The sequence below is a fragment of the Cydia fagiglandana genome, chromosome 2, assembly GCF_963556715.1.
Source record: "Cydia fagiglandana chromosome 2, ilCydFagi1.1, whole genome shotgun sequence".
NCBI lineage: Eukaryota > Metazoa > Arthropoda > Insecta > Lepidoptera > Tortricidae > Cydia > Cydia fagiglandana.
Window position 1 is genome coordinate 14921659 of NC_085933.1, and position 16542 is coordinate 14938200.

General features: G+C 36.5%; 1 protein-coding gene across 1 annotated transcript; it reads left to right on the top strand.

The window, feature by feature from the left end:
- Positions 1–13433: 13433 nt before the first annotated feature.
- On the top strand, positions 13434–16238 carry LOC134679643 (attacin-like). The gene is made up of 3 exons (XM_063538591.1): positions 13434–13844; positions 14427–14612; positions 15992–16238. Exons 1-3 carry the CDS (start codon positions 13447–13449, stop codon positions 16209–16211), a joined length of 804 nt encoding a protein of 267 aa, XP_063394661.1. The 5' UTR covers positions 13434–13446; the 3' UTR covers positions 16212–16238.
- Positions 16239–16542: the final 304 nt, after the last annotated feature.

Sequence of the window (16542 nt, forward strand, 5' to 3'; positions counted from 1 at the left end):
TCGAAACATTTGAAGGGATACAAAGTTTGCAGAGGTAACTTATGAAACCGCCATGCTCTCCTATAAGCATAGGAGACAAGCGAGGAGGCAAGCGCCTGCAGTCCCTATATCTGGAAACATCAAAATTAATAAATAAAATGAAATACTCAAAAACATCTTACTTCCAGTTTAATATTATGACTATTTCGTCCTTTGATAATAAATTTCAAGACGACTTAATCTTTTCATCTAATTAATTATTTAAACCTTGTCTTGAATAATAATTAGCCGTTTCAATTTTAATTACCACGTTAAAAAGATTCATTTAATTTTCATTTAGGTTTGTTCGTTATACGAAAACCGTCTAAGTATGTATTTTAAAGGACGTTGAGGATTGCTCTATTTCGTTTGTTTTATAAGCTGGAGCTATTTATATATACCTATTTTATACCTAAACTAATTCCAGGCATAGATATAAATACCTCATGTCATTGTAGGTACATATGTGCATAGTTTCATAACAATCAAACACATAGTTTTAAAATGAGAATGAATCTCAGTTTTCTATGGGAAGGACGAGCTTGCTGCGGACTCTTAAAGACATAATACTCATAATAGCATAGCTCTTAATTTTTTTCCGTTAACTCCAACTTGCCAACGACTATTACCCATTTTAAAAACTAGTGATGTGCGTTAGTCGCTATCATAATTCGATACACACGCAACGATTTTTGTTTAGCCATTTATCGGAGCGTTTTTATGCATTCCGACTTATGTGGAATGATTACTAGTGGCGACTCCTCCGTTCTCACCTCTCTGTAAATAAAATTAAGTTCCATATAAAATGGCAGTTCACCGATTCATCTTAGCCGGCTCTGTCGTACAATAGAAGGGATAGGATGCGGTCCAACCCAACGGGTATTAAGTATCAAGTTTCTATTCTCTCTATTATTGATGATCCTAACTTTATCCGCACCAACTCATGCCATACTAGCATCTAAAAATTCCCTATAAAATATTTTTGCTTACCACGAAAACGACTAACGAACAGAACCATTTCGAGTTCGTTCTTTTGTTTGGTTTCACCGGGGATAAAATGGAACACAATTCCGCATGTCTCTACGTGTGTTTGTAAAATGCTTACTTTAAACTGACGTTTTATTTGGGTCCTTTATCCTCGTGTTTATAAGTTATCCATCAACTGGCGGAGATCAAACTTTTTAAAACTTAATCTACACTCAGAATATAAAACGCCTCCTCCTGACTCCTTTTCACGCAAATAAATAATTTATGATTTATGAACGACTGTTCACGACGCTTTATTACATGGTCAACCTTAACGTACCTACTTACAATAAATTTGCTACAAAGTTATTGCATATCAAATCCCGCATTAAATATGTTAGTGGGGTGGCGCAAATGTTATGCATAGTACATAATTATTTCAAAGCGAATGCCCGAATAAAAAGCTGATTGCATTATTTTTTGGTTTTCTTTTAACTGAAACTAAAATATGTCTGTTGTATTATCTGCGAAACTAGGCTAGTATTTCATAAACCTGTTGATAATTTATAGTATTATTAGTACGCTGGACGTTAAAAAGTATACAAATACATCGTTCACATTTTGTAAAGATCAGTCTAAGAAAGCATTTAGTACTTTAAATAGGAGAGGAGTAGAGCGAAAAGTCCGGGTTGCAATAAGACCCGCTGTATTCGGAAACCAATAAATGATTATCCAAGTAGATAGAGTTTGCTTGACCGGGTGCCGGGTAGACGCCAGATTGGAATGGGGTGTGGAGTCGGCTTCTTTATACCAACTCCAATTGTCACGCAGATTGTATTCATACACAGAGGTAGATTACATTTTGTCTTGGTTGAATAGAAGTATAAGCTCAAGTATGTATAAATAATTGTTAAAACCTCTTGTTGTGGCATGTGCAAGTTGCATAGTAAATTAATTATTTGTTAAGTAGTGTAAAAACCTTTTAAAATATTTAATAATGACTTAGCTTGATTTTTTTGATGCGACAGCATCAAAAAAATCTCGCAATTAAAGCCATATTAGTAGGTTTTCATTTATAATTACAACAAAAAATTCTTAATTAGTAACTAACAATGTACTTAACGAAGAATATTCACAAATATATAGTTATATAATTCTCTTTTACACCATTGTAGGGATCATTGAGTGAGGAAAAACGGTACGGTTCGGTAGCGTAGCGTCTCGAAAATTAAGGTTCAATACTTCATTAGTACGTTAACCATTTTTTAAAACAATAAACCCTTGAAAGAACGTTCCAAAGGTACTATAATGATCGCTCTTTCATTCGCTTTTTAAAACTTTATTTTTACAGTCGAAAGTGTTATTTTCTTTCCCATTCTCCTCTACCTGGTTAGAAAAAATATGAATACGTTTAAAAGCAAGGCAATTAAATTAAAAAAGCGCTTTCCACATATATTGTACAGCTTTGAACTCAAAGCTTTGAGCCGAATGGAACAACGGGGAATATTTAAATTGGAAGCAAGTCGTGCTACTTTAAAAATGTTCAACCTTGTAATGTTATGATTTCCCTTTGTGTATATGCCTGTATAAAATGTTTGGTGCCTATGGTACACACAATTAAGGCGATACATATTTTGTTACACTCAGTTTTAAATTTAAAATAACTCTTTAAGTGAAAAATAGTTTAAATATTATAATTTACTGTTACAAAAACATGATTGGGATTTTTTGTTTTCAACTAGTGTGTTAAAAACGAATTATGTTGAAGTATGTATAGAAATAAAACAATTAAAATTTGATCCACATACTCTTACTTTCGTGTTTTTTTTTAATTCCAATCTTAGTGCACGGTCCTTCAATAGTGCACGGTTGCCGTAACTTGGGATAAACATAAATAACTTAATTAACACAAACTATTGTGGCCCAAAATAATTCCTTAGGAGATTATATGGATACAAAAATCGTAGAAATTTAAAAGTAAAATACGCATAAAATATTATGAGTTTCTTGTTTTCAAATCGATGCACTCTCACACAATTGTAAGCGCTGCACTTCCGTATTGGCCTTGTCTATATTTGTGCGCCGCATGCACCACCTACCACCTGCATATCCAGGCTTATTTTTATCGAGCTAAAATAACCCCTGATATTTATTCCTCCACACACACCGGCACTTAGTGAGGCACTAAATATGCAATAAACTTACATGAAAATTCTCGCTACAAATGGAACTCCGACAGTAAAATACTAAGTAGTGTTAATGGCACTTTTCCTGGATTTTATTTAGAATACAATGTGATACGTGCTTGTAAAGCGTTGTTCAGTCTAGAGAATATTTCGACCCATTAAATCCAGTACACTATAGCATCGACCTATGTTTCTAGATCTGACATTATTATTTTCTCAATGTGCAAAATATTAATCGACGCATATTTAGCTCCTTATTTTTTGCGGTAATTTTCCCAAAATGCAATACGTCTGAAACCATCAGTAAAAATAGAAATCGAAGAAAATTCATACTGACAATATGTAAAGTTAATCAATCTAGAAACAAGTAGGTAGTACTTTGCTGAAATGCGACATGACCTGGTTTTTTTTTTTCTTAGAAATCCTAACAGAAAAAGCGTTGTTTCATCGTTGAAATCCTAAAAAAACAGTCGCGCAAATTGGTAGGAAACAGTACGATTATTTAAAACATTATAATACGTAGGGTTGATCCTACTCACTTTTGCTTATTAACCCCGCAAACATTTCATTCTATCACTCTTAAACTTGTCTAAGATCGTACGAGATCGTACAATTATTTTTCATTATTTTTACTAGAAACCTTGCTAGCTGAGCCGTAATAAGATTAAATAGTATTTACTCGTATCTAGCCTCATCTAGGATTTATGATATCACGATCTACGACCGCAACTCTTCTCCAGTTTCGAGCATTCTCTCATTAGCTTGCCCTATAATCAAGGTTCTCTTTTCCCCACTACTTTATTCGCCTCTTTGGTTACGAGTATTTGATATTGTGTTGCGTAATTTTGGGATAGTTAGACGGAGTACTTAAATTATCGTATTGATAAAAAGACACGATTTTTTCTAGTAGGTGTTTTCGAATTTTATGCAGATATAACGACTTTTGTCGTAAGTTATCGAAACAATATCGAGTGTAAACACAAGTTTTACAATAGGATACAATATTACTACTTTACGAGTATACAGTACTAACTTAACAAACCATTGAATTCACCTATGCAGTTTAATATAATTAAAAATAAAATAACTAAAACATATTGCTGCCAATATAAGTCAAACTTATTTACAGTCTTAGCTCTCCACTGGCAAGTGGTAATAGTAAAAAAAAAACAATTAGAACCATAGACACACGTTGTAGTATTCAGATTTCCCACTTGTCCGATTTATTAGTAAATAGCTTATTTAGTTACACCTCATTTCCTTAATATTAAACATAATTTATTATTAAACAGCGTTTCTTCACTTAGTTGTTTGTGTTGCTTTCCCAAAAAGTTTTTCCCAATAGATAACGATGAAATAATTTTTCACGACTCAATTATTTAGAAAATAAATCGTGCATGTTATATGTATATCACAAACAATCGGTAACTACGATAAGGCTTGTCACATCTTGAAGATACGTTGTGATAGCTTTACAGACAAATCTACCTTTGACTCTAATTAATGACAGTTTATTTTAGGAACGCAGGTAGTTCCATGCCACAAAAAACGCTGAGACCATGCAACATGGTCAATTAGCCAATTTAGTAAAAAAAATCAAATCAAATTAGGAGGTAGTCAATTTGTGTAACAATGTCCCTATAATATTTATAGTGCCTCTATTATTGCTGATTGTGCAAATGATATTGAGTTTGCTGATGCAAATATGGAGGAATTGCTTGGAGCGGCAGTGAAATACCTTTTGAAAAGCATGCAGTGTAACTAGTTACGGCTTTACATCTCAAGCGTAGTACAAGAAGTATTGCATCGATAAAATTAATAGTGCCTACAACTTTGCTGCCGTCTGTAATATATGAAAGTGCAGGAAGTAAAATGTATTTTCATTTTATTCCTATTTCCAATTTATGGCTGATATTTTCTATTCCTTGGAGTTCGTGTTATTAGATTCATGATTTCATGTAATACTTCTTACGATAGAATAGTTTTATTTGTATCGCCTAGGTATAGGTACTCATAATTTTACCTAATTATGTAGTACATTCATTACGTAGAGGTATCTAATGAATTTTATTACATCTAGCCCATTCGAATCCTACATTTCCCTTTATTTATATATACATAAAGATCAGCTATTTTTTTAAATATGTTAATAGTAACTAAATGATCAGTATGTGTACCTAGAAAATTCCGCGTCCGCAACCTACAGAAGGCACGGAACGATTTTATCTTACACATTGCTTTTGAAGTACAACCAGTGAGCAAGAAGGTGTTACCTTTTTCACTTAAGAGCCAACAGGAGTGGTCATTTCTCCATACAAACGTAGTCCTCGTTTTCCTCCGTGGTTTTTGAAGCTAGAGCAATGATTTTTTCAACACAGATTAATATTGTCAATATCTGTGTCGGACCGTTTTGCTTTTTTTGATATTTTTGTTTTTTAAGGCGCTAGAGCCCTTCAAAAATGGCCAAAATGGCCTAATTGACTATGCCGCAATGAGAGGCGTGGTATTCAAAACTGATATCAATTAGCCAAAAAAGCAAAACGGTCCGACACAGATAATTTCATAATCATTTAGATTTCCAAATTTGGTTACGATTGGTTAAGTTTTGGAGGAGGAAAAAGAGGAGTACGAAACCTCGATTTTTGTCATTTTTACGCAGGATTTTTCGCCTCAGCTGCAGTTGTCCCTATCGCACTAATTTTAGGGGCGGAGTCAAGTTTCGAAATACGTACACAGCCAGAAAAGTGATGGGCAATAGTCGACATTTAATGTCGATAATCTAGTGTTGTAAGAAGTTATCGATTAACCGTCTTGTGTGAAAATATCTAGATCCTTCTAAGACACAAGGGGTTTTGCGTTGAGAGGGAACACATTTTTGTAGTTACATAGGTACAATATATTTTGAACTTTTTGATTCTAATATTTCAATTTAGAAATCAAAATCAAGAATATTTTATTGCATGGTTATGGGCTTACAAAATTTTTAGGTACAGTCACGCTCCGTAATTGTTGAGCAATTTAAGGTCCTAGCTAGGGAATGCAATCTCGCACCAAGATTGGCGATTCGAGATCTCGCACGAAAAATCCGAATCGAGATTGGGTGTTTCGAGATCTCGACAGTCAGATTTACGGGATTGAGATTAATATCTCGACGAGATCGAATTTGACAAAGTAACTAAAAATGTGTTATTTTAATCAATAATCTCTAAGAATTCCATAGATATAGACATCGTAAAATCGGGCGTATCGAGATATTCCTAGGAATATAATGAAACGCCGACATTTCATGATCTGCCTAGCGAACACCAGCCATTTTGCGCAAACCTCAAGGTGTGATATTCTGATATTCCTATAGTCTATAGGCAAATTAAACAAAAGTCGTCTCCTTCACGATTTTCGTCGACATCTGTTCTAAATACCTAAAACTGGTATGGATGTGTTCCTCGTGGTCTCCAGAATATGAATAAACCGGTTTTTATTTTATGGAGGGGGGGGGGGGGGGGACGTGTCGAAAAAAAGGAAGGAAGAAGTGGGCGGCCGACCAGCATTGATATTTGGGCATTTTCACTTAATTGAACACCTTTAACGGCCGGTTAGCAATCGTTACAAAACTGACGGTGAATGTCAAATCCCATACATTTTGTCAGGAATGTAACGGTTAGACGTTACTGAAACACGACTTAAATCGCGCTTAACTTGTACTAGTTAAATGAAAATGCCCATTTGTTCACGTCTTTAGTCCTATGGGACCGATCGGTTCGTGTGAGATGTCGTTTGAAAGAGTATTAAACGTGCAATTATTGTTTTATAATAACCGTAGTCATGACTGTAGTCATTTACAAAATATTTAAAATATATGATTTTTTACCGTGCATGGATGGCATAAGTACTGACAAAACATGCGTCTAACTCAATAAATTATAACTTTACCGCAATTAATGTTATTATAAAATATACGAAAAAATTCATTAGCTTTCCAAAAACATAAGTTTGACATTATACATATAACAAAGTAATGATGAATTTTGTTCCGTCACGTAAATGGCGGGCGACCGACCTCAACTGATCATTATTTCTCGGGTTCTATTTTACTGATCAATTGGTGATGCATACCATTAGAAAGAATATTAAACATACTATAATTGGTTTCTAATAACCGTAGTCATAACTGTAGTCATTTACAAAATCATTGAAAATATGTATATGATTTCTCGATCAATTATTTTACAATGCGCCCGCTATGAAGCTAGGAATATCAAAGAATGCATTGCTCTGATGGATCTGCCGTCTCTTTCATAAGGAAGATCGTGATATGCCTGGGTTAATATTAGATCAGGAAATGGTGGCGTTTCATGATACGCCAAGGATTTTACGATATGCCGCCGACATACTACTTATTTAAGGTACCTCATGTTATATTTTGAAAATAACAACAACAAATCAAATATTTAACATAAAATCAATTTTAATTTTTACTTTACTTCTATGAAATGCTATCGATGTTAAACCACTATTTACCTTTACTTAGAAACTGCGTAACAATAATAGAGCTAAAGCCGGACACATAATAGCAGTGCCTGAACAACATGAATCTAAGGTCATATATTACTTAAAACAAAGTATTTCACTTTCAGTCTTGTTCGAGATCTCGAATATATTAATCGAGAACTCGACCGAGATTGCATATATCGAGATTTCCTGTCAACTAGGTTAAATTTCGAAAATACGTGCGAGATCTAGCGAGATCTCGAAATTGCGAGATCTAGATAGCATTCCCTAGTCCTAGCTGAATTGGTTGTTTCATACACTAACTCTTACTCTATAGAATGTCCAATCCTGCCTTACAAAGACGTTAATATAAATATATTTGTCATGTCTATACTTCGTTTCCGAGCATTATTGAAAAAAAAAATACTTACTTGATACTAGTATTAACCACTAAGTACATAAATAGGGTAATTCGCCAGTAACAGGCCACTATTAGTAACTGGCCACGCCAAACCAAAAATGAATTATATTCGCCTATAAATATAATTCATTTTAGTATAAGGTGGCCAGTTATTGAAACCTTATACCTACTAAAATGAATTCTGTATAGAGGTGAATAGAATTCATTTTTAGTTTAGGGCGGCCAGTTACTGGCGAATTACCCTATTCGATATCGAGTTCCGTAAACGTAAGCCTGGTAAGTAAAAAAGTTCAATCGCAATAGGGTAATTCGTCAGTGGCCACCCCAAACCAAAAATGAATTATATTCACCTATAAATAGAATTAATTTTAGTATAAAGTGGCCAGTTATTGAAGTTATTGAAACCTTATACTAAAATGAATTCTGTTTATAGGTGAATAGGATTCATTTTTAGTTTAGGGCGGCCAGTTATTAAAAGTGGCCAGTTACTGGCGAATTACCCTACTTAGTAGTAGCAGTAACAAAAAGTGGCAATGCAAATTGCAATCAGTGAGGTGCGCGCCAGCGCGAGTACGGGCGCACCGCACGCGTCTGTGTGCGTGCATTACACATACAAATACAGTCTCTCACGCCGCGGTTACGCCCCGTCAGAGCGACGGGTATATTCAGCTTGAAATCTCAAAATTGACTTTTAGCTCAGCTCCCGTTTCGTCTTAAGGAGCCAAGACGCTGGACCAGCGGCCCGGAAATCTTTAAACTAGTTATTTAAGAACCAGGCAGCCGTGTAAGCAATACTCCTAGTGGGCGAAGACTGAACCCTTTTCACTTCACTTAACTATAGTCACGGTGCAGTTGGTTATACATTTTGTCTACTAGGATTTTTTGCGCTTTCGGGTTCCTCGAGGCACAACTGATTTTTTTTTCTTTGGGTTAGCACGAGATATACCTACTAACCGTCCCTAAGTTGATATTACCTCGTGGGAAGATATTTACCGTTCCCAGTTCTGATTTTTGTTAGATTTTGCTATCGTAAAACTCGCGCCTTTACAAAAACGGTAGGTACCTACAAATAAAAAAAACTCATATATACTTGGTCAAGCAGATCTTGTCAGTAAAAAAAGGCGGCAAATTTGAAAAATGTAGGCGCGAAGGGATATCGCGCCATAGAAAATTTGAATTTCGCGCCTTTTTTTACTGACAAAATTTGCTTGACCAGCTATATTAAATTTGGTTTAGTTGTACCTATATATGTATAAGTGCTTCAGGGTGCAAGATTCAGTTTAATTTTGCTGTGTAGGTATAGGTATGGCATTGGAAGGCCAATATTATTTTCACCACACCAGCTGGTAAAGGATCTCTTTATTGTTCAAAAACTGATCAGAAAGTTGAATTTTATCCACACGTGTGGCAAAATAAACATGTGAAAATTTTGAGTTGTTTCCTTATGTCGGCTGGTAGAATTGACTATTTCAGTAAATGTACATATTACTATTTTTATATATTTAAATAAAATGAAGTGGCACATTTGAGAAACTTAAAAACTAATAAGGAAAATGCTAGGTCGATTGGTTATTTAATTTTTCACGCGGAGTAACTTTAAGAATGATTTAATTGTAAACTCAACCTTAAGTCTAGTATGATACAGTTAAATTTCAGTTTGCTTACCCCCCAGTTAAGGCCTATGTATTTAGTCAGGTTAGAGGAAGCCCCTTACAAGGTACAGCGTGTTTAACCATTGACCTCTGATAAGTGATACAAATAATGCTCCTTTAATCGTTATCTAGTGTATTTAGACAACGCTGAACGATTGCTTTATATGAACGAACTGAACGTTATTATGAAAAACTTGTGGACATCTCAAAGATCTAACTTATAGTTATTAAAAGAATACTGAACCTTGTCCAAAAAAACCGGCCAAGTGCGAATCGGACTCGCGTTCCAAGGGTTCCTTATATTACACAATTTTTAACAATCAGTGCCGGATTAAGATATTTTGATGCCCTAAGCATTTCTAGGTGCCCCCTCTCCCTAGGGTTATCAAGATTACATTGATTTTATTGGTAAATTGAGAGAAGTTCATTGCCGCATTACAGCTGAGAATGGAAATCAGTCACATCATTTTATCACGAAAATTGACAGTGCCGCAGCAGTAATGTTGCAACAGAGTACTTAATGCTGTTGCAGTCACCACCCGAATGTCACCTTTATCATAGCTTAGAAAGTATTAGAAACGCGAGCGAAGCGAGCGCGGAAATTTTTCGATATAAAAACGCAATATGATAGACAGTTGTACATTTTTACTTTTAGTATGGAAATCAGTCACATCATTTTATCACGGAAGTTGACAGTACTGCAGCAGTAACGTTGCAACAGAGTAATGTTGCTGCAGTCGCCACCCGAATGTCACCTTTATCATACCTTATAAAGTTATTGAAAACGCGAGCGAAGCGAGCGCGAAAATTTTTTCGATATAAAAACGCAATTTTACTTTTAGTCCCAACCAGGCGCGAATCCAGGATTTCATACAGAGAAGAGATGGAACAGTTTTCTATCAGCCTAGCTTCGCATAGGGCTCGATATTTAAGGGTCTCAGCGAGGTTGTTTTCATGCATAAAATATGCAAGAAAGCAGAGCTTAGAATTGAATTGGCGAAGTGTGAGAAAGGCAGTAACTAGGCCCAGCTGCGAAAGAGAAAAGCTTGGATTTGGATCCACGCCCAAGTGTAATTAAGGCAGAAGATCAACTTTGCCGTGCCGTAAGGCAGAAGGCCTCGCATAAAGACGTAACGCCGAACAGCAAAAGAGTGGGTTGAAATCGAATCTATGCATGTAATCACGACTCTTCTACTACTACCGATTGTTTCCCAAAGAATTACGCGCCATTATTTTTGCAAATTAGCTTTTGGACAGCTAAAAAAAAATCGTGTGGTAAAAACGATGTGTCTGTCCCTAATTTTAAAATTTGTTCACCTTTTTCAACCTGGCATTTTGGTGCCCCCCCCCCCCCCCCCCCCCCCTGAACGTGGTGCCCTAAGCACGTGCTTGTTTTGCTTATTGGTTACAAAGTCTTAATTAATTCAACCATTAAAGTCGACGAGTTCAAAAAACTTTAAGCTAGCTCTCAATTTAATTTTTTTTTAAACATTATTTTTAATTTGACCTTACAATTACTTGTAAGTAGGTAAGACCATTAAATATTTAAAATGATTATCTTATCAGAAAATTATCACCAATTACTCTAAGAAAACTACTACTCTAAGTAATCCGGCACAGTTAACAATGTATTTTTTAAATTTTATATTAAAGGAAAAAATTTACGCCTCCGGGGTTTTTTTTCCTTTAATATAAAATTTGGAATATTGCTCGCAGACGTATCTGCTTGTTAAAAAAAATTGATTTAATGTATTTTTTATGTGAAACGTGAGTGAAGTTTCGTTAAAAAATCCGTAGGGGTCGGATCAATAGGTGTTCCTGTCATCTATAGGTATACATCTATTTTATGTATTTTTTTCAAAATTTTAGACCTAGTTGTTTCGGAGATAAGGGGGGGGGGGGGAATGGTCATTTTTTGCCTATTTTCTTGAATAACTTCTAAACTGTTTATTCGATCGATCGATTCGATTCGAAATATATTTGAGATCCTTACAATAAGCTCTTTCATTTGATATGTAACATGATATAGTTAGAAAAATTTAATTTTTTCATTTACCCCCCAAAAGTGGCCCCCATGTTTAAAATTCATTTGTTTACGTTACATGTCCGTATTTGGGTCACAAACTTACATATGTGTACCAAATTTCAACTTGATTGGTCCAGTAGTTCCGGAGAAAATCGGCTGTGACAGACGGACAGACAGACAGACAGACAGACGCACGAGTGATCCTATAAGGGTTCCGTTTTTTCCTTTTGAGGTACGGAACCCTAACAAACAGAAGTGAGCAAGAGATAAAGTAGGTACTTTCGATTGGCCTATGACTTATAAAACTTACATCATTTCGAGAAAACACGCGTTGATTGTTTGATACTGGAAGGTATGTATCTAAATAACCTGTTGCTGGTATTAAGGATGACTCACGCTAGACTGGACCGGGACCGAGCCGAGGCGTCCGACATGTCATTTTCTATGGCGGCTGATCGGTGATCATGTGGTGCTTTCCATAGAAAACGAAGCACCGGAAGCTCCGGCCCGCACCCGGCCCGGTGTAGCCTGAACGCGCCCTTACAAACGCTACGTATCTGCTGCTATCTCGTGCTGTTTATTGGACTTTTAAGTAACTCGAAGTACCATATTGACTTATTTCCTTGGAAAATAACGAAACCTACCTCTGAATTCCTACTTTTTACTGCTCCACCCTCATCTCCATTTTTCACCCTACCTGCTGCTCAGTTGCGTGCTGAGCGGCTACCGCGAAAACCGAAAAACGCAAATTGCGGGGATCTTTCTCTTTTACTCCAATGCAGGCGTAATTAGAGTGACAGAGAAAAATCCTCGCAATTGACGATTTTCGGTATTGGCGGTAGCCCTACTGGCATCTGCGTACGATTTTGTGCCGGTAGCACTAGAGACCGCGGGGCCGTAGGGAGTGGAAGCTCGCCGATTTTTTGGGGAAATAGGCCGGCGTTTGCGGAAGAGAGGTGGTGATCCTCGCTCTGGATCGTACTTGGTTCAACAGGTCTCCATAGCAGTTCAGCGGGGGAATGCTGCAGGCATTATGGGGACCTTTGAGCCAGGGTGGGTTATTTTAAGCTTAACGTAGGTTACGTTTTATTTGAATCTCTTTATTTATTTTTCATCTTAAGTTAGGTTGTTGATAACATGAATATAAAAGTAAAATACAAAAGCACATAAAAAACAATAAAAAATACATATAAACACATTATAAAAAACCTAACCTAGGGTGCCGCCGGCAGCGGGGCAGGGTCCAAGCTGCTGGTGGTCAGGGCCGCAGAGTGAGGAATCGACGTACTATACGCGCCGTGTCCAAAATTACCGCCTTATTTGAATTATTTTTAGGGTTTTTATTTTTAAGCATAATTTAAGGATTAAATGTTTTAGGTTATTTTATATTTTGAAATGTTATTTCTTAAATATATACATATACCTTCATCATTTTCAAGACGCGGCGGTTTATTTATTTAATCTTTATTGCACAAAAGAAAAATCTTATAGTACAAAAGGCGGACTTAATGCCATAAGGCAATAAGGCGGTTCAGGGAATCCCTTGCACAAACGCTTATCAAGTCCATTCTGCATATAAAGTGGCCCGCTCCACATAGTGACTCAGTACACATTGACTTGATCCAGAGTTAACTGTGTAATTAACTTCGCCATTTCAATCTTCCTTGTACTTTAAATTTTCGTTCAAAGATGTTTACGGCTCATCTCTTTGCCCTGGCGCTTTTAGCCACAGCTCAAGCTCGTTATATCGGTTTACAGGATTTAAAAATACAACCTTACGTGATAGACGTTTCCAACCTCGCACAAGATGACTTTGAAGGCGCGTTATCAGAGCAGGCTTTTGAGTCTGTGCATCCGGGCTTCCTCAACCGGGTCAGGCGTCAGCTCGGCAGCATGAGCACCAATCCAGATGAAGGTGCGAATTGGAATCTAAAAGTTCCCATTGCACGGGGTGATAGCAACGTACTGAGTGTTATTGGATCGGCTTCGGGGATACAGTCTGCGGATGCCGAGCACTTTAGAGCAGCTGGAGTGAATCCTGGTCCAGCATACACCGCTGCTGGTGGCGGATTGGCTCTCGACAATATGTAAGTATTTCTGTTACTGTATATTTTTATTTGTTTTCTGTTCGCATCGATAATTTTTGTGTAGGTACTAGGGGTCGGACACCGGTATTTGCTCCATACAAAAATACCGGTATTATTACGTTCTTTTTCGTTCTTTGGTGTATTATTTAATTTTAATTGGACAATCTCATAACTCAAAGTCGTTACCTAAATACATGATTCAGTCCTACGTAAAGAGCATAAAATAATTCAAGATATTGGTATATTTCGGGGTTTTTTTTAAAATACCGGTTCCGAGCCAGAATCTTACCATGTATCCGACAATTGCCTTGTCTCTATAAAAATTAGGTACCTAGTATGTACCTAATTAGTCTAATGACCAGTACCTATTTTTTGCGGTTTGACTAAAAAAAATTGCTTATTTTCATAAGTACATTGAATGTGAAAATCGCATGAATGTTAGCACGGGTTATAGTTACAGGTACTTATAGCCTAAAATTTATTTCCAGAATTTTTTAGGGTAATAGGCGCGTGCGTTATCGATTTCTAAAAATCGTAGAATACATCCTACTAGGATACTTAAAAATTATTTTAATTTTTCAGCAACGGCCACGGACTAAGTGTGACCGGCCAGCACATTCCCAATCTCGGGAACCAGGCGACGGTAGCGGGGAGGGTGGGACTCATCAACACTCCTGACCACAAGCTGGGCGCCAACGCCTTCGTTACCAGGACCATGCCGAACATCCCCGACCTCCCCAACTACAACACTTATGGTGGCAGCATGGACTATAACTTTCAAGTAAGTTCATATAGGTACTATTTAAACGTGCTAGATGGAAATATTTGCTTACTGAAGAAGAAAAAATACGGGTTTTTATTTTGAATAACACAGTAACATAAATAGAGTAAAAATTTACAGAACTATTTTGGAGTTCGGCCTATTTTCGTTATCCAATTAAAGTGGAACGTTATTCGATAAAATCAAATTGGAGACTAGTAAATAAGCAGGTTGAACGTATGAAAACTATACTCGCCTACGGGTTTTAATGTAGCATACATAGAATCTCCTCTAAGGAAAGACAAGACCAAGTTAGGCCTCGCCGGTCACATTCGGGCCCATAATAGGCGTAATCCGTAATTGCTGAGGTCGCCGTCATCGAAATCGATGAGAAGGACTATGTGTAAGAGAAGACACAAACATACAGAAACACCTACAAGTGTGTATAGGTATAATCTTTCAAATCAAGTTGCATTTCTTTGGTGTCAGTTAGCTAGTAAATTAAACTAATTAATAATCTGCAGGCCGTCAATCTATTAACGCGCAGTGAAAGCGTGCTGAGCCCATAACCTATTGGATCTGGAGCGTAAAGGAAACTATGATGATCTGGATGAAGAAGTATATTGTCGAAGGAAATAGGCACTGATACAAATTTTGGTTATTCAGCAGAAGGGTCTAAACGAATGTGTCGGCATGACGCACGCGAACAAAAGCTGTATATTTATTCAAATATTTAAACCTGTTCCACGTGCGTTTATGCGGTAATCTTTAAACAAGATTCTATTAGTTAATAAAGACACTTTCCAACAGTAGCAGTGATACTTAATGGTCCAGAAATGGCTTTTCTGACAGCTGACAGGTCAAATTCATAAGAAAGTGAGAACAAGAAATAAAATTAGAATCGGACCATATGTCCGACTATTGCCTTGAGAGACATTTAATAGATTAAAATTAAAATATTTTCAAAAGTAGCACAACTGAATACAACTTTCTTCTTGGTGGAATTGAATTCAGTAAAAACTAGAGGCTTAACATTATTATACTGGTACTATATCTAAAATCGGCAATTAAGTATCAGTGTCAATTTGACTCACGTTTTTTTGTAGTTTAGTTAAGTCGTTAACCACGACCCACGTTTTGTTGTGTTTTGTTAATTTTATAATAATGGTCTGTCTTTTTTACAATGTGTTCTTTTTATAACTTAGTGCTGTAAAAAATCATGGCCCAGACGGAAGACCAGCGCTAGCCTAGCCAGGCTAGCACCTGCTGAGTCGGGACCATTTCCTGACCATTATGTTGTTGTGTTACTTGTTGTTTTCTTTTATTTTTTTGTCACGAATACACGCTCTCTATTCTATTCTATTCTATTCTATTCTAAAATCTTAACACTTTCTTTTAGGGACAAAATCGGTGGTTCCCTGGGCATGGCGCACACTGACCTGTTCAAGAAGACCGACTACTCGGCCATGGGCAACCTGAACCTGTTCCGCAACCCCTCGTCTTCGCTCGACCTCAACGCCGGCTGGACCAAGTCGCAGTCGTCCATTCCCGCCTTCGAGCACAACTGGAGACCGCAGATCGGTCTGTCGTTTACGAAGCATTTTTAAATGTACAAACACAAAATAATGTAAAGCACGATCGTCTAAAAATTTGGATATATATTGACAAGTTATTAATAATATACTGAGAAATGTGTTAGTTATTTGAAAATAATTAATAAATACAATTATTGATAAATCAAGTAAGTTTTATTGTCGCGACAGTAATTGAAATGGGTTCTAATTTCGATTCCTGCCACCGGAGGCCCTTGTAATTTTTTAGAACCTAAACCTTTTTTATTTATTTACAATTGAGGAATTTACTGTTACGGCCCGATTCTAACTTTAAGATACGTCAAGTAATAGATCTATAAACGATATGGATTAGATATGTCAGTGT